The sequence below is a fragment of the Echiichthys vipera genome (assembly GCF_963691815.1).
Source record: "Echiichthys vipera genome assembly, chromosome: 16".
NCBI lineage: Eukaryota > Metazoa > Chordata > Actinopteri > Perciformes > Trachinidae > Echiichthys > Echiichthys vipera.
The window spans coordinates 17336881-17362658 of NC_139841.1; the positions used below are offsets into that span (position 1 = coordinate 17336881).

General features: G+C 39.6%; 1 protein-coding gene across 1 annotated transcript in view; it reads right to left on the minus strand.

The window, feature by feature from the left end:
- Window positions 1-582: 582 nt before the first annotated feature.
- Window positions 583-25778, minus strand: part of gdnfa (glial cell derived neurotrophic factor a) — a gene marked incomplete at its 5' end in the record, with an annotated part of 42264 nt that continues 17068 nt past the window's right edge. The window contains 2 exon segments of the mRNA XM_083929359.1: window positions 583-1676; window positions 5326-5556. Of these exon segments, the coding sequence (XP_083785485.1) occupies window positions 1117-1676; window positions 5326-5556 (791 nt within the window). The 3' untranslated portion in view covers window positions 583-1116.

The following is a 25778-nucleotide window of genomic DNA, read 5'->3' on the forward strand; positions in this document are numbered from 1 at the left end:
AGCAACAAGTTATTTGCTGAGAGAGCAGCATCTGATGTACCCCCTGTTTTAGCATGGTCACATCGGGGAAAATGAGGTGGGAAGAAAAAAAATGACCATGCTGTCCCTCAAAAGGCTCCAAAACAACAGATCAATTCAATCAAAAATCTTCTATTGGTCCCCTCATCTGTGTCTCTTTCTACAATCCCTTAACTGGATAGCAACTGATGATCCTTTTGAGTCATGAATTGAGAAACTCTGGAATCTAAGTGAAGCGTATAAGCGTCATTTGGATGCGTGGGTGAGTGTTGAGCAGTTCTGGATCACCTTTTTTTAGTTTGAGAAAATGCTCCAAATTGGCACCATCCAGGACAAACAAAGCGTTTAAATAAATAAGAAAAACAACAATTTCTTTCATGAAATGGATTGAAATAAATAACAATAAGTTAATTCCCACCTTAATAAATATACCTTTTACACACACGTGTATATATGTATACATATATATACATACACACACACATATATATATATATATATATATATATATATGATTTTATATAGATGCGTACCAAAAAGTCTTTGCTGAACTCTGGTGTGGTATTTGTCATTGGATCTGAATGTAAATGTCAACATCCAGCCTTTGCAGTGAAAGTGATTTAGACTGCAGCTGAATATACTCCTTGAATCCCCGCTTTAATCTGGAGTTTTAGGAGCAAACTATGGAAAAATTGATGTTCCTGGGAAAATTAAATTCCTCCAGAAAAAAAAAACAAGCCGGCTAAGTCAGAAGTTTTCTTCACTCTCACCTTTTTAGACAGCAGTTAGCAACTCTGGAAGTGTAACAGTATCGTTTCTCCTGCAGATTGGTACAGGCCTCAAACATTTCTGCATGTGTTTGAACCGTCAAATACTGGTCAGGGGGGATCTGAAGGACCGAGCATGGACTATCATAGTTGAACGTACAGTTTGCTTCTTCAACGGCTGTTCCATCGTCTTTAAGGTTGACGAATACTGACATAAATTAAAGACAATACACTCCCTCTTTGACCTTGTACGCCCACAGTCCAACAGAGATCCCACCAGCTTGTAAAGGTGATCCTTAGTTCACTGATTCTGGTCACATCTGTCCCTTTCTCAGACACAGCCACACTTCCTGGCAGAATGTTTCTTCAGTGTGTGATACACTACATTGTCGTCCAAGAAAGATAAGTCATCATCAAAAGCGATTGGTCGACAGCAGGTGCGAGAAGGAGTGTCCTTGTCCAGCTTCTTGTTGTGTGTGAGGTTGTTGAGGATCTTGTCATAGTTGGTCTCTGCCTCCGCACAGGGGCCACTGCAGTACCGGAAGATCAGCTCCTCTTTAGTCTGGTAGCCCAGCCCCAAGTCCGTCACATTGAGGTGGATCTCCTTTAGCAAGCAGCCTCTGGTCTGCACCGATATCGTCTCCCTACCCTTCTCGCCCCGCCCTCCTTTACCGCCTCTACTTCCCCCTCGCCCCCGACCACGCCTCCTGTCACCATGTCCTCTTCTCTCGCCTCTTGGGCCTCCTGTGTTTGCTGCTCCTCTCTGTCTCTGCTCTCTCCGTCCCTTGGAGCCGCTGCTGGGCTCTGAAGATCTCCGTAGTCTGCCAATGGTAGCCTCAATAAAATCCATTACATCATCAAACTGCTCTGGATAGGGACCTGCGATGTCATCTGAAAGATACAGAAGAAACATATTCACTTATAAAGCTGGTATTAAAATAGTAATTCCATCACTAGCATGGATCCTCTGAAATGTCACCTAAACAACATGGTAATCAATGATCTACTGCTTTCGTATGAGCAGATAAGATTGAATATCCCTGTGGGAAAAAGTAATCAAACATGATAAAACCACATGGTATGAAAACACTGCAGAAACCAGAAATTTCAGCAAAAAAAAATACATATATACGTATATAAAATTTTAAAAAGCATGCATTTAGGTAAGAAATCATCACACCATGTTAGATGAGAATGGAAAGGGTTGGCGCAATTTCAGTTGAACAGTGTAGCCTACCATTATACTGAACTTAATCAGGGATAAATCAATAGGTCTTATGGCATGATTTGGTTAAAACTATGCCCAGTTAAAGGTTCAAAGTATAACTTTTGTTTCTATTACATTAGTGTCACAGTTAAGTGAACTGCAGTCTGCATCCTGCTGCTTGTGCTCACGTGCTTGCACTCCATGGTGTATGAATCGGCCCAAACAGTGAGACTGAACATGATTGGTTAGCCAGCTCGCTGTAACTTAGCTACGCTGCATGGATGTGGCATTGGTTTCTCTGTAACATCAGTTGACAAAGTAATTTTCAGAGGGCAAGTCAGCCGGATCAGCCCCCGGGAGTCTATGTCAGCTAGATAGTAATTCATATGCTAGTAAGCAAGCTAACATTAGCTAACCAGCTTAAACCACATATTTTCACATGTCAGTGTTTTACCAGCACCCGGGGAAATGGTTTTGTTGTAACACCTTCATTCCCATGCACACTGTTGGCTGTAGTGAAGCTGAAGAGAGGCAAGGGACCCGAAAATGCGCAAAACATCACAGCCTTTGGATTTTATTGTAAAATTCTCCCACGAGTCCTTTACATGCATTTGACATGATACATACAGTCTGATAAAGATAACCCCAAATTTTCATTTATTCCCATTCATTTTCCCATAAATTCTTGTCAATTAACATAGAAAGTTTCCACCTTAAATATTCCCTTAATTCTGCAATCCTTGATTTGAAAATCACTAAATTCATGAAAAAAATGTCGATGGTATACAAAAGCATGACATACTTAATAGAGTAAATCAGTCAATTTTGGGAAATGCACTTTTTATGGACGGCTAGCCCAGCTCTCTCCAACAATAACAAACCCAGCCCACTACCACCTCTAAAGATAAGTGACCTGTTGTTTGTTTAATCTGTACAAATGTGAGCGTGGTAATGATCTTCTCATTTAATTCATCTTAATTCTGAACATAAAAGCGTTTATAAAAAAAAAAATGTCAAGCCTACTCCTTCGAATGTACAAATGCAGATATGTACATAATATAGCTTTATATATGATATGTACGTTTACATAACTTCTACCAAATCGAGCAAAAAACATTCCAGAATGAGACATTTAGGGAAAAACAAAAACGTTGACTATACATGCTTATGGCCAGCCAGCATGTGCACGGTAAAGTGTTCGAAAATATGTCCAAATAATGAAAAATGTGCAGATCAGAAAAGGTGCATGCTGATTTATTTAGATACGTCTCAGGTGGAGGAATGCAGAAAGCAGTCCAGAGTTGGTTAAATGGACGTGCAGGTGCCCTACTTTAGATCTTTTCAAGATGGCTGTTGGGGAATGAGTTGGAGGCTAAAGGTCAGTGGGTGTTGTCAATTTAATTTCAGGAATTGATGTAGTCAAAGAAGAAGAACATTTGTAATCTGTAATGATGGGATGCAGGCAGACTTGATTTTGCATTACTAACATGGTTCGGCATGCTACCTACATTAGATTTCATTCTCACAGAACTTTTGTTGTTGTTAAAGGTTGTTCAGATATACAAGTTACAACTTAAGTTAACCCTGTTTGCTTTCACCCACCTATTGAGTGTATTGATACGGTAGGCCCAGACCAATTACACCGCCAAGAGAGACGCATTTTCAGTTATTTCAATATTTCATGGATAACATTTTTAAAATGCCAAGTCTTCAAAGGCCAAATACAAGGAAATCATATGCTTTGAGTCAATTAGATGAGGCAGATTTTAGTCTCCTTGAAACTCAAAACATGCACCAGCACAGCTCTCCACCATCTGCTGCAAGGAGCAGTGAGGACTGAGTGAAAGTCTTGGACCCTCCTGTGTTACATGTTGACTCTATTATGGAATAAAGTTTCTCCTACTCCAATGCCTGCAGGTCTGGCTAAAATGAACTATGCATGAGAATCATGAAGACATATTGTTCTGAAATGAATCAATTGGTCTCTACTTGCGTTACCTATGAGTGTATATCGATGTGTGTCAAGAAGTCAGGGCAACGGGGTGCGATGTCTGGCAGGTGGTGTTGTGGTTAACACAGTCTCTCTATTGCAGTGTTACCTATCTCTCTTGTCTTACCTGTTCCTCTAGCAGCACACAGCGCCATCTGATCCGCCTGTGCTCCACAGCTGATTGGGCTGCCACTCGTATATCAGGTGAGCCTGGGCCAATCTGTTTAGACAGAACTGCCCTTTGATTTAGACACCTCCTTTTGTATGTTAGCTGACAGGCAGGGTGGCTACAGTGTATCACTGCTGACAGACTTGGCCGCTGGCAGCAAACGGAGTGATTCATGTTGCAAATTGTGCTATTATTTGCAGAGTCATTGGCTGAATACTACAAAAATCAGTGTCGTTGTGCAGTTTAATGCGCAAAATTTAAAGACTCCTCCCCTCTTGGAGCTACAGTGTTATTTACATTATTAGTGCATAGTTAATGGTTTGGGGTTACAAGGAACATCAGTGATGTCACCATGGTCCAAACAAGAATATGAGGTGGCAGGAGAAACATTTGTCGAAATGTTCCATTCCTTATCTAGTTCTTGGCGGCCTCTTCTTCTGTGTGAAGATGATACAGTGTCACATTGATCCAAACAAAATAAATCCCTGCCCACTGTCTGTTAAAATTAACATAAACACAGAACTCTCACTTGATGCTGAAAACTTTCCAGGATGGTTCACACTCTCCGCTGAAAATTCCTGCGACCTGGTTCACACTGCTTCTCTAAAACCATGATTTCTGTCTTTTGGCATATGGTTAAAGGTCATTGGTCTATTTGTCGCAGAGAGGCAGAGGTGAACGTAAACACCTCTGAGATTGGAGCTGCTCATACTCCTATTCATGCTTCATGCTTGTTTTGACATCACTGTGATGCAACCCACAGCAGCAATAAAACACAAATTGAGATCTTCCGTTTGATAACCTGCCTGTCTGAGAGTCTTATCAATGTAGGACTCTCCGCTGTAGGCTCAACCCACTGGCTATCACTTTACCTGCTGTTTCCTAAGTGTAATTAGTGTTGAATACTGGGCCTGCAAACTAACTGATATGCATGTCCTGTTATTCATCTCAAAAGTCAACACATGGCAATGCACGACAAGTAGATGAAGACACAATAGTTTTTCCTATACCTTACCTTTTCCTATGCTTAAATGATTTGTTGCACGTTATTTAATGGTTTGCACAAGCAGCACATATCTGTATTGTGACCCCCATGTGGCACAATTATCTGTCATTCAGGAAACTATCACTGCACATCACAAATGATTTTGTCAAAACATGCTGTGCGCCTTACATTGATCCTCCATGGAGATCTCCTGCAGGTTGTGGTCTTCACGCTGGAACGCTGGCTCTTCGTCCTTCACAGACAGGGACGCAGAATCACTGTAGCTGCTGGGGAAATAAGTCCTCTTGGCTGGCTGAGTGTTTTGGTAGAGAGGCCGTGTAGCAACAGAGCTCAGGAGCAACAAACACGTGGCCAAAACATCCCATAACTTCATCTTAGACTCAGTTCCTATGAAGAAAGCTGCAAAAAATAAGATATTACTTTTTATTTGAAATAGGGAGTTAAAACAAACTGATTTAACTTAATAATAATAATAATAATAATAATAATAATAAAGAAATCTAAATACACTCACAGTCAAAACAGAATCAAGGCCAACTGCTGTTTATAATGAAGTCAGCAAAGAGTTTAAAACTGTGGCCAGACCTACTCTGACTCATTCTGTATTAATAAATGTGTCATCATGTCAGGAGGCTTTGATCTTTACGTCTTTACTATCTCATAGTGGGGTTTGTTGTAAATATGAATGCCTGACCAAACCCACCAGAAATTCGAAATAAATGAACCACAATGAAAAATTGCCTATTATGTGGGCTACTTTATAATAAGATAAGATACCCACAACTTAGATGAATAAAAACATAGATGTATGCGTAAAAGTACTTTTGTTTCCAAATTACAAGAATTTGTAATCGCCAGCAGACTTATAGCAGGATTATAAAATGATATAATATTCATGTTGTTGTGATATCAGGCGAGCTCTTACTACTTGTAATGAGCCACGGAGGGTGCGCCTCCCTCAAAACTGCGTTGGTTAAAGCACGCACCAAAGCGTGTTGGCAACGATAGCCTAAATAATGGTGTGAGTTGGCCAGATGGCGATCCCCAAAGCTTACGTGACTCTGTCTAATGGCATGTTGAGTCTGCAGTAAACCTAAACAGATATGCATGGATAAATACTGGGCTTAAACATGCTATGCAAAAAGTCCTAACAAAATGCATAACTTGCATTTTTTTCATTTTGGTTCGCTGTTTCGACGAAAACCACTGAAGTGAGGCTCGTGTGTCCTTTGCGCACAAATTATCAGAGGACATGAGACTTTTATTTTACACTCTCAAATGATAAAACATAAAAACGAATATCTAATGCTGCACTTACCTTAAATATGGCCCATGCAGACCTGAAACTTGCTTGGCTGCTGGCGTTAAAATCCAAAACAGAAAACGCGACTCATTTAGTGTCCAAAGCTGAATCAGCTACATGAAACGTTCAACGGCCACAATCCTTAAAACGAGTTCAAATTCGGTTCATGTCCTGAAAGAAACAAAAGCTGAAATAACCGCACCAGGTGTGTTTCTCATACTCCGATCCGGCGCAGCAACCAAAACCATGCGTCTTTTCCAAACACTTTGGAGTCCAAAGGTAGGTGTTGAAGAGAGCGGACCGAGTGCCACTGCGCCTCACGGGGGTACAGTTGCAGTCGCTGATTAATTGGATGCTACGTTTCCACGTTGGAAATCCGAGAGAGCTCCACCATCTCCGACTGAAAGGAGTCCAATGAAGACATCAGCGTCTCCGGCGCATAAACTGGGGGCGCAAAGGGTGCGCAATATGCGTTTCCCAGAGCGCAAGAAGCTCTTGTCTGCCTCTTGATAAATAGTTACAGCGCCGTTATATCCAGAACTGCGTTAAATTTTCATAATCGCCAACATCCGACAGTATCTTGACATGGTAAACAACACAGATGGGGGTATTTATTTTCCATTTTTTTCCTCCGGGTCAGATAGTGTCTATACAGCTCGAAGAGTTTCCACACGCGTTGTCCTCATACTGGACTGAAGCAGGACAGATGTCTGCGCATAACACCGCACCGGGCGCAGAAGGCAGTTTGGAGAGATTTATAGTTAAGTGCGCTCTGACGTTTGGGGCAGTTGGTGTCCGCCCCTCTTTTATATACCCCCGCTAGAGCAAACAGAGGTCCGCATATTTTCTCCAAACCAAACCCTGGAGCCCCGTTTTGGAGGAGCGCAGTTTTCAGATGTCTTGGGGATTATGTCACACATCCTGATGTCCTCGGATTAGATTTCAGTATGCGGAATGCGATTTGGAGATGTTCTGTTGCGATGCATGTTTCTAACCTGATCTCCGCGCTCTCTTTGCGCACCGGTGTCAAGTTCCGTCCGATGGCTACACACATCTCAAATTTAAGAGTCCCACTTCACTTGCTATTTACTAGAACCTATTTGTAAATAAGCGAGAGGAGCATTAAGGGTGCGGTGGACACGTTTATGGGTTATGTTAGGCGGTTTATTCCACTCCAGCTTTTATTACATACAAGTGTAACTCATATACACAAACCTTGGAGCATCTGGTCATTCAATAAGCGATTTCAAGGTGAGCCCCGGGCAACCCACCACAGACCACAAAAGAAAGACTCACCAGCTAAGATGTGGCACCTGAGAAAGCCCTTTCCATCACCCTTCATGATTTACAAGCTATAATACACCCCGCCTTTCATCTTCTGCTGAACTGAAATCCACAAAGCTCCTTTAAGAATTCAGCTCATTTTGTGTTCGTGTGCCAAAAGAAACCGGCTCCTTCCAACAACTAAACACTTGCTTTTCCGAGAAGCTCTCTGGTTTTAATTTAACACGTGAAACGCTGCTAAAGACGGCTGTTCAATAAAAGGATAAAAATCCCAGCACTGACACTTTAAATCAACTCTGACTTATCTGTCATTCAGTGGTATTAAGGCTCATATCTGTTTGCTCATGGGCTGAAGCTTCTTGTCAATACATGCTTTCTTTCAAGCATTTATGTGCTGCCCTACCCATTCTTAAATGATCTGCATACTGTGCCAAGTCCTTAATGTATGGATTCCTTTCCATCAGGTCCTCCCATGGTTTCATTGTATTAACTGATGTCTGCAGAACTACTGTTGCACTTGTTATGATAGAATCCTCTGAATTCAAATAATTTTTTACAAAAGCAAATGATATGAATTTCTGGTAACTGGCTTTGACCTCATTTCATAGAGGTGAATTGTTTTAATACAATGACAAAAATGATCTAGTGTTTAGAATAAGTTAATCTTGATACATTCACTGTTCACTGTTGACATTCTCTTGTTGTTAGTGCCCTGCTGTTACAGGACCAGGTCAAGTTTATTTATAGCAAATCGTACACAACAGGCGTAGTCTCAATGTGCTTCACAATTGAAAATCAAAAGATCATACATGACAAAGAGAAACAATAAAAAGGTATTACATGAAAACATAAAGCGTAGTAGATATTAACAGGTATTACAACAAAGCTATACATAGTAAGGTTTTTTTTTTTTAAAGAATACAATAAAAACATCAATACTTATTCTTACCCATTAACCCAAATTTTTAAAACCACCTAAAGCTTGTGAAAAAAAGCTCCAGAAAGTCCCTGCCTTAACTATTTTAATTGGTCTAATTAGTGTCTTGGAATACAAACAGGATACAATGGTCTTTAACAGTCTTCTTCATTTAATATAAGTTCCAAATATAACTTAAAACGGGAACATATGCTAATTTTAAGATGCATACTTTAATTTGGGGTTTCTATCAGAACATGTTTACATGCTTAAATGTAAAAAGAAAAACACATTATTTTTCTCATACTGCCTGAATATATCTATCTGAAACGCTCTATTTTCAAAAAGCCCAGTCTCCTCTGATTGGTCAGCGTTTCCAGGTCTTTCTGGGCGCTCCGTGTCTCTGCAACATGATTACAGCCGTGTAATGAATGTACTGACAGTATTTTCTACCAGCAGGGTATAGTTGTGACATCACAATTGCATATGTAAGTCCTCACGGCTCATTAAAAGGCTGTTTCTGAATACAGTTTGTGTGCATTTCTGTGTGGATTGAGAGTTTCGATACTTTTCAAAGTATTTATAATACCTGCTTTATAATAAAAAAGGGACATGGGACAAAGAGACACTCTCCCTTTTTACAATATGGGACCTTTAAATGTATTGACCTGGATGTTATCATTAGCTGCTCTAACTGAAAGTGAGCCCAGTTCTTGTGATTTGGTTGTTGCAGCAATCCTTCACAACAGTTTCATAATTCTCTTTGCCCTCTTGCCCTCACTGAAGCATCGCACTAGTTGGACAAAAGGATGACGGATTCATTTGGTTCAGGAATATTAAATATTTCTCAAAACAACTCTGTGCAATGTTTCCGTGCCAGTGCACGCTGGGATAGCCTCCAGGCTCCCATTTACCCTGAACAGGAATAAGCAGGTTAAAGAATGAATGAAAGGGAATTACTCTTATATAAACAAGCTCAAAAGCATGAATGTAGTGAACTGGCATACTTTAGTCATTTGAGTGTTGTCAGGACTCTGTGCGGTTCTTGAGGGTTATTTAAAGTTCTTCAGGAGAGATTTATTGAAGTAGGAGCTGAGAAATCTCAGTAACCGTACTCAACAATAGGTGATGTCAAAACATCTCACATTTACAATACTTTTTCTCGTTAGAACCATGATTTTATCATTACAGAATTACGTTAATGTATTATCAAGTGTATTACATGATTTGATATTCCTTATTTGTGTGTTTTAGTGTTATAGAATGGCTATATAGTGTATAATGGAAGTGTTAATAATGATGTTGATTAATTGTCTACAATTAGCCAATTAATCGACAGAAATGTGTAATATACAGCAGTTTTGATTATATGGCAAATTCTATGGTCATAAACTAATCTAGATAATAACAATCAAAATGAAGACATCACCTTGGGCTTTAGGACATTTCTAAATTAACATTTTACAGACTAAACGATTAATTGGAGAAAATAATCAGTGGAAGGGCTGGGTGGTATGAAGATAACTAAAAATGTTTCTATTTTGTGATGTCGAAAGAACAGCAGAAAAAATATGTTATGCCCATATATAGGTTATTTGGACGACTCCTCCTCCCATATTATGTTCATTATGCACTTATGTTCTTAATAAAATATGACGATACTGGGTACTTTTCATCTGTCAAGTATCTACTTCACATGTAGAGATTATACAAAAGGAAGTTTATTATAATGATGATTTAATATTGACTATATATAATTTACCAGTAAACATGCTATACTGGGATGTGTATCGTTATCAATATGTGAAATGACCTGTAAATCAATAATCACAAATAATTGTTCCCAACAGTCAGTGATGGATCATCACCTCCGTCATTATTATGACTATTTGTTTGGTAGGAACAAAATAAATTTGATTAATGACTGGCAGAATTCACATAGGAGATCATTTTACACGTCACTATGACATCTCAGGCTAGGACACAGCCTGCACAGTGATGCGACAGAGGCCATATTGTTTATTGATATCTTGCTGCAGTGTCACCAACGGGTTCCTCTGTGACCCTCCTCTGTCTCATACAGGCAGACTTGAGAAGATAATGGTCACCGAAAATAGAACCATCATAGAGAGTTCCTTTATGTGAGAGCGCTGCGCAGTCCGAAGGGTGTCATGAGTCCCCTGAGCTGAATACTTGAGTGACTATAATAAATATTAATTTGTCTGGAGGAGAAACATGAGTAAGCTGAACGAATCACCACCACATGGGGTGTGAGGAAGAAACGCGTCACTCACACAGAAGAGCCCTCTTTCATTATTTGTGCCACCGATGGGACAAGCACCTCAATGATTGATGCCAAGCTTCCACAGAGCAATGACAGGCCTAAAAATGACTCCCCACAGAGTTTATATGAACATCCAACAATACTCAGACAAACAATCCAGATCACTGCAGCTGTTTCAGCTTAATATGGAATCGTAAAACATAATATGAAACAAAAGGAAAATCACTTTTCTCTGTCTTTGGATATCTTTTCTTGTTGTGCGTATAGTATCCCTTTATGGTAACTTTTGTTTAAGTAACTGTTTCATGTCAACAACTTGCAACCTGTTCATGGTTACGTTAATGTGTTTTCCTTCTCTTGGGTGAGTCACTGTTACATGTGATATGCAATAAAAGTGGGACATCTGTAGGCTTGTTTAATGTGTTTTATTCCAATTTCACAAGTTCCCTAGGGAAGATGATGCAATAAATACAACTTAATGGTAAAACTCAACAAAACAAACAATTAATTAAAAAAACAATTGTGGTTTGGATGATTTATATTCGAGTTCCTAAACTCTAATGATACAACTTCATCACTATTTTGTGCGTTATAGTTGCAAATCAATTATTCATACAGTCTGTAAGTGCACAGTGACGGCACCCGTTGAATAATATTTGCTTTGTAACTGAATATTGTTCTTATAAGGTGTTACAGAAAATATAATATAATATATATATTTTTTAAACTTACTTATTTGTTGTAAATACTGCAGTGCAGGGCTCAACAATAAGTTTGCCCGATTGCCTGGTAGTAAATCTAGCAACTCACTTAAGAATTAAACACACGGTATTTTATGAAGCTGATGATGGAATGAGTCAAGGATTGAGTCATCTTGCTTTCTTCTCATTTCTGTTGAGAGTTGCACATGTACTGTATAGATCCAGCACTCCAGTAAAGACAAGTTCCATCTGCTGAAGTGAAAAGCGAGCATTTCAGTTCTCTTGGAAACACAAGTTAAAGTTAAGGTCATAATCTGTAAGATTTGAGAGACCTTGTTATTAGCGGCCTCTTTGGCGCTTAAATGTAATTGTCGGTGAGCCTGTTCTTTCAGAGCCCTCCATCTTGTCCCAGGGTTCGTACAGGTGCTTGAAATCCTTGTGTTGTGTTTGCAAGGTTTGAAAAGTGCTTTAATTTTGGATACTTGAAAATGCTTGAAATTGTATCTGCATTTCTTTCACAACAAATAGCTATAGAATAGGAATTGAATTGTATTTCTTATCCATCTGTTATTACGAAACACAATTCTAGTTGTTTATAACATAATTTCATCTCTTTTTAAAGGGATAAAAAGTGAAATCATACATTTTTTTGTATGTATTTGTAGAAATATGTAATTTACCACAGCTGTAAGATGCTGGAAAAGCTTGAAAATGTACCATGAACGTGCTTTAAAAGTGCTTGAATTTGACCCTGTTGTCAGGTTCATGGTTGCTATGCATGTTGACTTTTTTTCAATTGTATTTTATTTTGCTCTTTTGTAAACCTTATTTACACACATTTACCTCTCTATTTCCGGTCTGTCCCCTATATGTTACCTTCTTAAGTCCATACACACACTGACACACACATGTTGTTGCACTTCTGCCCTTACTACAAGCCTGACTTAGAAGTTGGAAGTTTCCAATTACCAGCAAAAAGCAGGTACAAGTGCTTTCATTAGTGGATCATATGATCAGTCACAATTGTTTTAACTCACTCTTTGATAAATAGTAACTTAACAGATAATTAACTAGATGGAATTTTACAAAGTAAAGTGCAAGTGTAAAAAATGATTTTCAGGCACATCTGAAAAACATATAGAAGTATAGCACCGTATATAGAATAATGTGCAATGAGCCAAAAACTGCTAGTAAAACAATTCTTATTGGAGCAAGTAAAAACTGACTTTAGACAAGTGGAGTTTTGAGCCACAAGTAAAGACTGGGCAAGTAAAACATTTTTTTACATTGAATCAGAATCAGGATCAACTTTATTGCCAAGTATGTAAGCAGGTTACATACCAGGAATTTGACCTGGCGATTTTGTGCATAGCGGATACAAATATACCAATATAAAAATATACATAAAAAACACAGAAAGAATACACATAATTCAGCTAGAACAACTAAATAAAAAGAAGACATTCAAATATTATAGAGCATCCGGCAGTGTGATTTTTATTTTACTGCTGTCATGTCTTATATTGTTACCTTTTATGTTTGAAAAGAAAATAATGCATTAAATATTGGATGAACAATAGTAGAAGACCATGCTGGATAATCTTCTCTGAAGTTTCTGCTGTGAGCATGCACCGTGCAGGTTGCTTACATCTTTTGCTTTCACATGTTAGGACAATTAGCACCAAGTGAACACCCTTTTAAATACAATACATAGATATGGTTGCAGACTAGCTGCATCTGTTCATGGCCAAAGTGTGTGTTGTGTTGGGATAATTTCACCAGAATAACACACAGTCATCAGAAAATGCCATGTCAAAATAGGTCAAGGAACACAACAGAGAACTTTTACCTGTGCTCTGCAGTTTCCTTTGAAAAAGCAGCAGGGACTGTATGTGGTTACTGTGGCCATCCAGTAAAATTGGACCATGACCCACATGAAACATTTCTAGCATTTTGTTAAACTTTGGCTCAAAGCAGAACAAAAGACAAACCAGATATACTGTCATCAATAGGTTCATAGTCTTTGTGGTGAAAAACAATCAATTCCAGCAAAAGTGCACAGGGGCACATGCCATGTTGTAGCTTTTGTTGGGTTTACTATCAAACATCATGTAAATTAGCTCACGCTTGACAAGCCATAGTATTAATATTAATAATATTAGCAGTACCACTGAACCAGTAATATAATAGAAGCCATTCTTCAGTACTTGTGTACTTACATACCTTTAGCTGATAATATGTCTTTACTTTTACTTTAGTAACAAATGAAAATGTCGGACTTGACTTGCATTTGATAGTATTGCAACTTTTATCTCGTAAATAATTTGATATTTTCTTCCGCCACTGGTATTTGATGCTGCAAAAGAAGGATAAAAGGGCCAAACTGCGTACTAACTTCCAAATAATATTTCAAACTGTTTAACAGCTGGAGCCAAATCATGTCGATTTCAAGCAACCTACTTACTTTAAAGAAAAAATAAATGTTTTTTTAAATTAAAAAGAAATTATTTTTTACAAACATGAAAGTATGTTTAAAATAACTCTAATTGTATTGACTTATATTTGATAAACTGATGTATGTAAATATAAATATGCTGCACCGCAGTTCGGCTGCTGGTTCATCAACATGGCGATAGAAATGATATAGAAAATATATCAATATTTTTCATCGTTATCATCATGTCGCCCAGCCCTATAGGGGTCAAGTGAACTCAATATCTTACAAAATAGTGAAATCCATTACAACACCACAACAAACTTAATTTGTTTTAGGGCTTTAGGATTGCATTCAATTATAAAGACTTTCCTTTCATTGTGTCGGCGGCTCAAACTCCACATTCCCGGTGCTTTTGGCTTTAATGCCGATCATGACGGTGGGCTCTCATTCTGTCTTCTGCACGTTGGGTGCAGGAGTGCCGGATGTCTGCCAGAGTGAGCTCAGCTGTCATCAGGCACCGAGGCCCAGATCACCCTTGGCACAGAGACGCAAAGACAGAGAGCAGGTAGTCAGGGCGGATACTGAAGGATTCACATTGCTTGCAGCTGATCCATTAGGACATGCTACAATTCAGATATGGCGGGCCGCCAAATGCCCTGCCATTGTGGCATTCAGAGCAGTATTTCCATCTGTTTCAGTCATTGCTCAAACATTTTACGAGTATTTGTTGGCATCATTCACACATAGATTGTAGGAGTGCAAAAGTATGCGCTAGCAAGAATATGTGTGTGTGTGTGTGTGTGTGTGTGACTATGCGTGTGAGCGAGTGTGTGTAAATGAGATCACTTGGTACTATCAAAGTGCAGGCAGGACTATGACACTGTTATAAATAGAAGGGAGGAAGTAAGGAAGGTTAAATCTCTCAGACACGGATACTTAATGTGTAGAGAGAGCGGAGCCATTTAAAAATCCACATGTCCTTTGAGACTCATTTCATTAAAAATATATATTTATATTATGTGCATTCTTTAGTGCTCCCCCGCTACAGTGTGAATGGTGGTATAAGGGAGTCACAGTAATTCAGCTTTTTAGGCAAATATATGGTTTGATTTGATCTGTTTTCCTCTTAGGGTCAATGTTATATGAAGGCTTAGCTTGTCATCGCCATAGCCTCCTATAGCTGCATGCTGTGTGAACAGCTTATTATTGGTCAAGGGTGAATTATCACCCACTGAGCAAATGGGAATCCAGTAAGGTGTCTCCCACGGACCAGTGACTTCATTTGGCCGTGAGGGAAATGATGAAGTCAAGGTCCTTTGAGTGGAGGAGAGGGCTGAGAAAGTTATTGATGTGTAAACATTTACGACACCGCCCCTCTTTTTTTTTTTTTTTGATACTCTCAAATACTGATAAAAGATTCAGGGCATATCTTTCCTGAGTGCAAAAGGCGGGACAGGTGGGATACATAGATGGACTCTGAGATGCACTCGGGACTTCTTGGCAACTGCCCAAACACTGAAAACCTCCAGGCGCTGTGTTCAGCTGTCTGCATGACAAAAGATGGATTGAAATAAGGAATTTCCGAGGAAATGTGTGTGTGTGTGTTTGTGTGTGTTTGTGTGTGTGTGTGTGTGTGTGTGTGTGTGTGTGTGTGTGTGTGTGTGTGTGTGTGTGTGTGTGTGTGTGTGTGTGTGTGTGTAAACATGCACATAACACTACGCCTATAGACACTGCAAGGGTGGTCTGTGGTTAGGCTCATAGAGTTGCTTGACTCTTTTAATTCAGCCCTCATTCGTCGCCACCTGTCCTCGTCAGCCTGTAATCCTGACCGCTGATATCTACCTGGCATGACTTTGACCTCTGACTTTTGGCAGCTGTCAGTGGCGCCCCTCATTGAAGAAGGGGACATGTGGGATATTAGTGCTCCTCCCCAAGGTGGCACAGTGTCAGACTCTTTGGCTGGCTTTACGGTTTTTAGCATTCAAAGGGTGTCCGCCAGGGCCCTCCTCCTACTGTGTTACTAAACAAACAGGGACGGCTAAGTGCTGATCACAACCACTGGGCAAAGATGAAAAGCTCCCTTGGGAATGGACACAGTTACGTTGCTTGTTGTCCGTTCGCTCTACGTATGTGTATCAGTTTACAGATTCGAACTGAAGCTATTTTGATTATAACCTCTAGCCTTCCAGCCCTCTCGCTGCACAGCTCTGCTAAAAGTGCGGTGCATGAAGCTGGGGCTTGACTTTCACAAAGCTTCCCTGTCCCCAACATAACAAGGTCACACTAATTGGAGAAGGAAGTGTTGAGGATGTCTTTGGGAAGGAGCGGTAGAGAGTGATAGCAGAGAGGGTCGGATCCAGTTTCTGCTCTGGTTCCCTGTTCTAATCCAGCCTGGTATGTGTTGAGATCAGAGCCGGTCCCTTTCACTGCAGCCATCCGGTGGCTGTGCAGTGGGACTTGCTAAGTCCCCATTTCCTCTACTGCTGCAAATTCTTTGTGGAAAGCACCAGACAACAGTCACTCAGGGAACTGAGTTGACTGAAAGGAACTTTAAAATGAAGTGACCAAACAAGAGAAACGGTCCCACAGTCCATTTCAGGTCCTAACCCCTTAGAAACATGGCACTAGACAGCTGTGTGTTCCCCTTGATGTATTTATGTCAGCCGCTTACATAAATACACTGTGACACACATACACATTCACACTCATGCACGTGGGCCTGTGTGTAAATGTGCATGCTCACACGGGCACAGCGACACACACTAACACACAAACGCGTATAGTGGCACACAGACACACACACTGCGCTTTGAGCACACACGTATCATGCTCTCTGTCAGTAATACCCAAAGGATATTATGTCTCTCTCAGCAGACCGGACAGTTGATCAGAGCAGCATGACCACATGGTCACTTTGATGTAAATCACGTAGAGCAGTCACCTTGAAAAAAGCCTGAAATGCAAATTGAATCTCACTCTCAGATTAATCGGCTGCTACACTGATTCCTTCACAGGAGAGAAAAGTGTTTGCTTTAGTTTGTTTAATTGTTTTAAACATTCATTTAATGATGTCCCTTAAAATATGTTCTTATTATTATCTTATTTTAAGATTGTATCACTAGGTCTAAATTTTGGCTCTTTAAAGGAAAGAAGGGGAACTGCTAGTCTGCTGTGGTCAAACTTAAAAAAATATATCACATTCAAGCTGTGGGTTTTAATGGCAAGTGTGTTTTTCACAAAATACCAGAGATGTCTCTGTAGTCAGGTTAGGAATTCTGGCACAACTTCACCTACTTCCAAGATGCATGGAGAAGGGAAGAGGTCTGAAAGGGTAAAAACTCCAGTAACACTAGTGGCACTGTATGAAGAACAAGTGTGCTCTAAGACCCACGTGTTCAAGGGTAGAAATACTGTACATTAGAGCTGGGTGACATGATGATGTATATCGTAAAAATACTACATATTTTTCTACTTTGTTTCTATTGCAATATCAAAAACCAGTGACTGAACTGGGTTACAGTAATTTTTTACATTCTGGTCCTTGTTCATTCTGCACTGAAGTCCTTCATGACCTCAAAAAAATACTCTATTTATTCTATTTACTATTTGATTCACACAGGAGTATACAAAATCTCTATATAAATATATATCAATATATTATTTCATGTAGATTTATTTATTGAATTACCAGAGAACATGCTATATTGTGATGTATATACATTATATATGTAGTGTGCTCAGCCCTATTTTCACATTATATTACTTATTCTGTAAATGACTGGATGCTTTTTCACGAATCCATATTAGAAATGATATAGTTAAACAATACACACAAACGCTTCAGCATAACTTACAAATTCTGCAGAAGTGAGTTTGATATTCTAATACTTCTAACCCATTGCGATAAACTGTAGGTTATAGCTGGCCAAATACCACTTTAATGTAAGCTCTTCCTATTAAATGGAACGACTTTTTCACTCCAAATAGAAACTATAATGACAATTGATAATGCTTACAAAGTCACACACTAACACCCCAATGCTGCAAACTGACCACACACCGATGCACACCTCCATGTGTAGAACATAGGTCTCACACTGCTCGGGTTAGAAGTTCAGATTTTGAACTGGGCCCACCCTTGTAAAAATGTATAAACTCTTGGTCCTGCCAGGCAGTTGGAATCCATTAAGGACAGATGTGGACTGAACCTTTCCAGCTCTGAGAAATATTACTCAGGATCATGCTAAACAGGATGTGGCATTTCCCCGTTTCCTATTTCACAACTATTAAATTGCATTAACACCCCGACACTTGATTATAAGTAGCATTAGCACATATTGTTTTGCAGTCGTGCCACTTGACAAACACTGCTTAGTTGTTCTTGTAATGAATAGAAAGGTCAGTCAAATGTGGCGGCAACCTTGAACTTTGTTTCATGAATAGCGCATAACAGGAGGTTTACACTAACAAACAGAATGGAGCTTACAAAGAGACAATTGGATGTAATGCCACGATAATCTAATCAGTTCACTTGGGAGTAGAGGGTTATGGGAAAGTTGACTTGCAGTGCTTATTTACTTCCAAGGTCAAATAAATTAGCGATAGCTACTAGGTGGATCCTTGGATCCAAGATTAAATCAGCTGTAATGTGATATCAGATATGAATAAAATATCTTTAAATTAATAAGAAGAAATTTCAGACACAGTGGTGGACCTTTTAAAGCTGTGTCCGATCGTACAGGGAGTGTTGACAGCACTGCAGAGTGTGAACCGCTGATAAAATCAGACAATTAAGAAAAAGGATGCTGTGATAATTATGCACCTTATCGTCATTATCAGGATATTGAGGTCAGGTTTATTTGTTAATCATTATGGTGTTTGGCTTCAAGGACAGGGATGATTTGTACACAACGGCAGTGAGTCATTCAGGGTGGAGAGAAAATTTCAAACTCTTTTCATTCGTTGTTTTGAGTCTACCTGATAGCCGAAGTATCTTGAGGCATACACTTGGGTTCACAGGTCAAGGTTCAGGTATCAGACGCTGAATTGCTGTGGGCATACTTCTGTCTAGGCTCTAGGAGAAAAAAAACGTTGAGAAGGAAAAAAATGTCAAGTTTATAAATCATATTTGAAGTGTGAATAGACCATTTTAATCAAACTTTTACTTATTTTTCTGGGATTTTATTCATGAAATCTAAGATAAGGGCACTATTAATAGACTCTTGGAGGTTGGCGAGACACATGACAACATATGAACTTTATCATGACTGTAACAAGATAATCTGGCCTCATATCACGCATCCCTCCCATTTCAAGACACTTTATCAGTTTAAGCCGGAGTCTGAAAACACTACAGCTGTCTCTTTGACCTGTGACAGGCGATCTCACTGCAGGTTAGGATGCTGAGTCGGTTCAAGTTACTAACAATTGGCATGTGCGAGTTTGTGTGCAGAATCACCAGCAACACCATTGACGCACCGAAACAGCTGAGAACACTATGAATGAACGACAGCCACACAAATGGATGTGACAGATAGATAGATATATGGCTGTATGGATAGCCAGATACTGTATGTGATAGATAGATAGCCTGGCAGATCCATATAAACATACTTTAGATATCAAAGTGGATGCTACAATCCTGCAGACTGTGTAACATTCAACATAAGAGAACACGGTGAATGTAAAAGGGTGCAAAAACATTAAATTCCTGTATGGCGTGTTCAGAGTTGCACCTTTTGTGGTGAATTATAGGTCAGCCGAGGGGTCAATTATCCAACTCTTAGTGAGGATCAACACACTCACGTATTTCTTTAGAACTGTTTTTCTGCTCTTTAAAAAACACAGTTTTCACCAGGGGGACAAGGGCGGAGAGGGGGATAGCTTTGGAAATAGACAACTATCATATTTCCAATACATTTCTTCTGAGAACAGAAGAACCTTCGTACCTGTCGCAAGTGTAAAACAGAGAGGTGTCCAAAGTGAAACGCGATCGGCATATCTGACAAAGGGGAAACTGCTGTGAGGGATCAGTTCAGAGAGAAAAAGACCCGGCGTCCCCACAGCAGATGGGAGCTTTATCGTTATGGCCGCAGGGGGAGAGAGAGAGCCAATGAAGAGAGGTTCGGGGACCACAAAAAAGGCCCGGGACGCGGCTGGACTGTGACACATGTCCCACTGGGGAGGGGGATTTTACTCACCTGGCCTTTGGTGTGTCATCATGTTACCGGTCCTGTCATGAGCCTCCACCCTGTCCGCCTGCGCTGTATTGTTCTGCACTGCGTGTGGACAAGGGAATAAAAGATAATAGATAATGAAACAGAGAGTGGGCTAGGCGGTGGGAGTGAGCCACATTTTGGCCCTTTGTTACTACTGTATCTTTTTTTTACAGTACTAAAGTGAGGGATAAAGCTGATCAAAGGGGTGTAAATGATTGCTATGGTGGGTGTGGAGGATCATAGTTGTTGAGGTAGTGAGAGTGAATAGAGCGGGAGGGGTCTGATGTGTCACAGATGAGGGGAAAAAAATGAAGCCGCGTGCAGATGAAGAAGCTCATCAACAGTGATATCATACTGCATCGTGCAGATCTTGAAAAGATGCACACCTGAGGACTGCTCCCTGAATACCACACCTGGTTTTTATATCATCAAGTCTGTCACCATCTGGCCCATACAAAGTATCGAAATCAAGATATTTCGTAGCTTTAAATGACAACTTTTGTTATGCTTTCGCACAATGTAAGAGAAAGAGAGAGAAAGGGAGAGTGTTTGTGTGGAGATCTGAGGGGAAGAGAGTGCCTTAGTCATAACAGATGTGCTTAAGCCCAAAATAAGCAATAGCTAAAGCCAGTTTTACTGTGTTGAGTCCTATTTACATTGATGAACAGACAAGCCTTCACTTGCACTGGGTGGAAACTGTGCATCCTCAGAATTAAACAGATCAAACAATGAAGGTGAAACACAAGTAGCTGACCAGATATACGCAAAAATGTAAACAGCTGGAAACCATACAACACGGAATTTACACAGAGGTGCATATGCTTCAACTTTGAATGTGACTATGTTTTGACTGAGGTATGTATAACATAAACAAACTCTGTAACAAGCAGAGATATAAAAGTAACACTTAGAAACATGAGCCACTCGGAGCTCAGAAATGACTTACACAGTCCCCAAGACCTCAACGTCAAATACCTTTGTAATGGAGCTGTTTTTCTATAAAAGACCACGCTCACACACATACACACACATGCATGTGTGCGCGATAAAGTGGACCTTGGGGTTCTTTACAGGGAGACTGAGTGAGAGAGCTGTGTGCCAGCCTGCTGGAGGTGCCGCAAGATCAAGAACAGTCCACCCCCAGGTGGTAAAGCTAAGCTTTCAGGAGTGAGAGGTCACAGACATCGGAGTGGTCACACACGTGTCAGAACACTATTTACAACTGGAGAGGCCCACCTTAGACCACCTACAACATGCTCTTCTACTACACTACTGTATATATCCGCAGGAGATGCTGTGCTTCAGGATACACTAGGTGGCAGTAAAGCTCCGTATACAGCATCTCTTTACCATGACATCCTGACATGAATGGCTTTTTTCATCGGTCAAAACACAGTGCACATGTAAAATGTCTGAACTATGATCCTCTAGTATATAATCCAAAATACTGTGCTGCTGTCTACAGTGGCCAGTACTCCCTTAAAAAAGGGTTTTGTTTTTTTTTCATTTCAGTGGGACGTATCCTGCTTCAATAAAAATAAAAACACAAATAAGAAAAACGGAGTGATGAGAAGACTAGATACACATTTATTTGCTGTTGAAATGAAACCATACAAGTGTGGTTGGATACAGCTACAGATGCATAAGTTCCCATGCATGCGCATGCATAACTATGTCGTTCATTTGAAACAGGTCCATAACCTTTAGGATCCTGTTCAAGGTCGCAAAGGATTTCGGTGTGCCTAACAGTATTGGAATGTGTTGTCCCGGGCAATAAGACACACTTACTAAATTTATGATTAGAATATTTAGAATAGGACAAAACTCATACATGCAATACGAGAGCATCATCTCTAATTGCAGCGGCATTAATATATTTCGATCCCTGGTCCTGTGATCATGCTCAATTACACTCATCCTCCAGTTCCATGTTTGGTGAAAACGGCTGCTTTGAATTACTGTAGATGTAAGCTACATTGATATGTAGACTAATGTCATATAACTTATTTATATGCAGTGACAGAATGACTTGTGTTTTGTTATAACAAATTAGATTCATCAAATGTTTACATTTTATAATTAACTTGTACAACAGATGATAAGCTAAAATGTAACACATTGATTCAACAGATGTAACATATGTATATGAACAATGAATAAACATACAATATAAAGGGGAAATGAAGAATTATACTGCATGTCAAATTTAAGTGTATAACAATATGTCATTGCAGGATTAAAGAACAGGCAGATCTGAACAGATTCTTAACACATATAATAATAGCAACAAAAACAAAGCTCATATCCAACATCTATTTGAGATCCACTTGATAGTAACTTGTAATATGATACCCCTTTTGTGGTGGTTAAATATCTGACTCCTAAAGTTAGGCCACTGGCAGCTAAACAGTGAGTGTGCCAGTTGGGCTGCAGGATGTAGAGATTCTGTGCTAGTGCCAGCAGTTACTTCAGTCTAAGTCAGTTCTTTAAAAAATGACCAAAATCAGACACACACACACAACCTGTACTTCTTTACTTGCGATGACCCTCTAAATACCTGACCCCAACCCTTACCCTAACCTTATTTTATCCTCAATATTAAAACTTAATATATTCTCCTGAACAAGCCTTTGATATAGTAAGGACCGGCCAAAATCATCACAATCAATACAGTAAATGTCCTCACTCTGTAGGTCTAAACCTTGAATTCATAGAGCTGGCTGTTCAATTACTCACATGCAAGGTAGTTTGGTAAACCCGTTTTAGATCCCCAATGTTTTTTCTTCTCTTGGAGTGACTGGTGTGTCTTGCTGGAAGTCAGTCTACAGTTTTTCTACATACTCTGCCAGATACACACTGGTTTGAATAGCAATTGTGTGGATGGATTTGAAGTTCTCCAGAAAGGCTACAGTATCACCAGCCACCAATCTAGTGTGAAACAAACTGCTCCAAATATATAGGGGCGGGAGATCAGCCACATAATGAGAAGCCCCAGAAGTTTGCACAATATTAGAAATGCAAGTATTCTACTGGAGCTTAGGGTGTGGGGTGGGCTCCTACATGCATGGGCATTTTGATCCTACAAACATGGACGTTTATCATGCCGCCCTCTGGTGGTTGCAAAAAAAATCAAATTTTTATGAGCTGATATTCTCTCAGAAATTATTCCATGGATTTGTTTAGAATTGACAAAAGTTTATTATTGTACAATGGCAATTTCTGATACATTAATACATAAACACCCTAATCTGCCCACATCCACCACCAACTCCACATCCACATGTACACTGGAGATCAAAATTTGAGAACAAATTATGAATACTTGATTTATTATGAAATATTGTTAGTGTCCATAATTTGATATGATATCCACTGTGGCTATACCTCTGCTGTCCTAGCATTTTTTTTTTTTTTAAATAACCAAGGCACTTCAACCAAAAACTTTATTTTGTGAAAAAAAACAGTGAGCAAAATTAGAGAACAGTAACTATTGTGTCAAGATTTAAATAAAGTTTTCTTTTGGCTATAGGATTAAAAAATAGGAATAGGAAGTGTAAAGGCCATTGCTTTAAATGACTTTGGCATATCTGCACCCACAGGACATCACTAGTTTCTCACATTGCTCTGGTTTAATCTTGGTCCGTTCTTCTTGCAGTTTCTCCCACAGTTAGGCAACTGTAGTGGGTTTCTTAGCCATTACTTGGTTGCCAAGGATTTTCCAGAGAGTATCTATGGGGTGGCAACTTCCTTCTTTTAATATTCTTAGCTTTAAGGAACTGCTTTACCTGTTTTGCAGTGTGACAGGGGACATTGTCTTTCATAAAAATTGCAGGCTGATTGGGAGACAATTGCAGTGGAGGCATTGCATATATTCTCCTTAAGGAGGTTCACATAAACATTTGCATTCACCCTGCCATATAGCTTTACATGATGGCCCACTCCTGCTGTAGAAGACATCACCCAAACAATGACACTTCCTCCTCCAAATTTAACTGACTTCTTTACACTATTATACTCTGCTGATGATGAATAAAGAGTAAGACATAAGGCATCTCACTACTGCACAAACACATGGGAGAGCCTCTCCTAAACCAGTCGGGTTTATGGATTCCTGTTGTGCACTGAAACTGCCACCAGATACTGCAGTTGGTACATTGACATTGTTTTGGTCATCAACAGGGACATGGGAAGTTCACCGCATATCATGTAGCACGTACCACTGATTTAATTTGCAGAACAAGTGCTGCAGGGTCTTTGTTTTTGGCACAAATATGTCCGCATGAAACAATACCACAATGATAGAGAACAGGAAAAGGAAGAGGACATGGAGCAAATACATCACCTACAGGAAGCAGCAAGGTATATCAAAACACCATAAAGACTTAAAGAAATAATGCATTAACAGCAAAAGTGTTTGAGTTTAGTGTCTTGATTCATTATGGGAGCAACGTCTGATGTACAGTCATCAGCGCACAGTTTCAGCACACACATCCTCTGGACCTGGGGATCAGACTGATCAGACTGACTCACGAACGCTTGGCACAGATGCAGGATTACAAATATTTTCCCGCAGGATAATTATTATTACATGTGACTGAGTTTGAGCTTTCTTCTTGTCTTGCACTCAAACTAAAAAATGTATTCTTGTTTTAGAAAGAAGGAAAATGATAAAACAAATGACAATGAAAAATTTGATATGGAATATTATAAAAGTTGAATGGCACCTTGTTATGAACAAAACAGTCCAAAACAAACCCCTTGAGTTGAATGGACTCAATGGACTTTATTGGACTCAATAAAGCTGGGCCTCATATAGCACTACTGATTGCAGGGCTGTATTGGATTGTGTCATATAGTACATGTGTAATCATGTTAACATACAGTATGATCCTTGTCAGTGATACTATACATCTAGAAGAAAGACATTTTACTGTCACAATGACACAAAACTATGTGTAGATGATAAAACCATCTCACACAGCACTTGATTTAGCACCTACCCTCACTTACGGTCATGAGCTTTCGATTGTGACCAAAAGAACAAGATTGTGGATACAAGCGGCTGAAATTAGTTTCCTCCGGAGGGTACCTGCCGTAGAGCTGCTGCTCCTAATGTTGAAAAACTGCCCAGTTGAGGTAGTTCGGGCTTCTGATCTGGCTACTTCTTCAATATGGTACATCAAAGGAGAAGATGGGTTTTCTGTATAATAAATAAATAATAATAAATTGCTGCTTCATTTGATCCGTAGGGATCTTAGGAGATGTGGCCAAACTAATGTTATGGTTAGAGGAAAAACTAGTGCCATCCGAGATGAAAATTATTATTTTCCCATCCCTTCCACCCTTGTGACCAGGCCCCAGATAAGCATGAAGAAATGGATGGATGGATGGATAGTGAAAGACTGAATACCGTATCTGATCAAATCGTATGTGTAGTGCCTTTTACAAAGCATTGGAGTTCCTCATTTATCTGTCTGT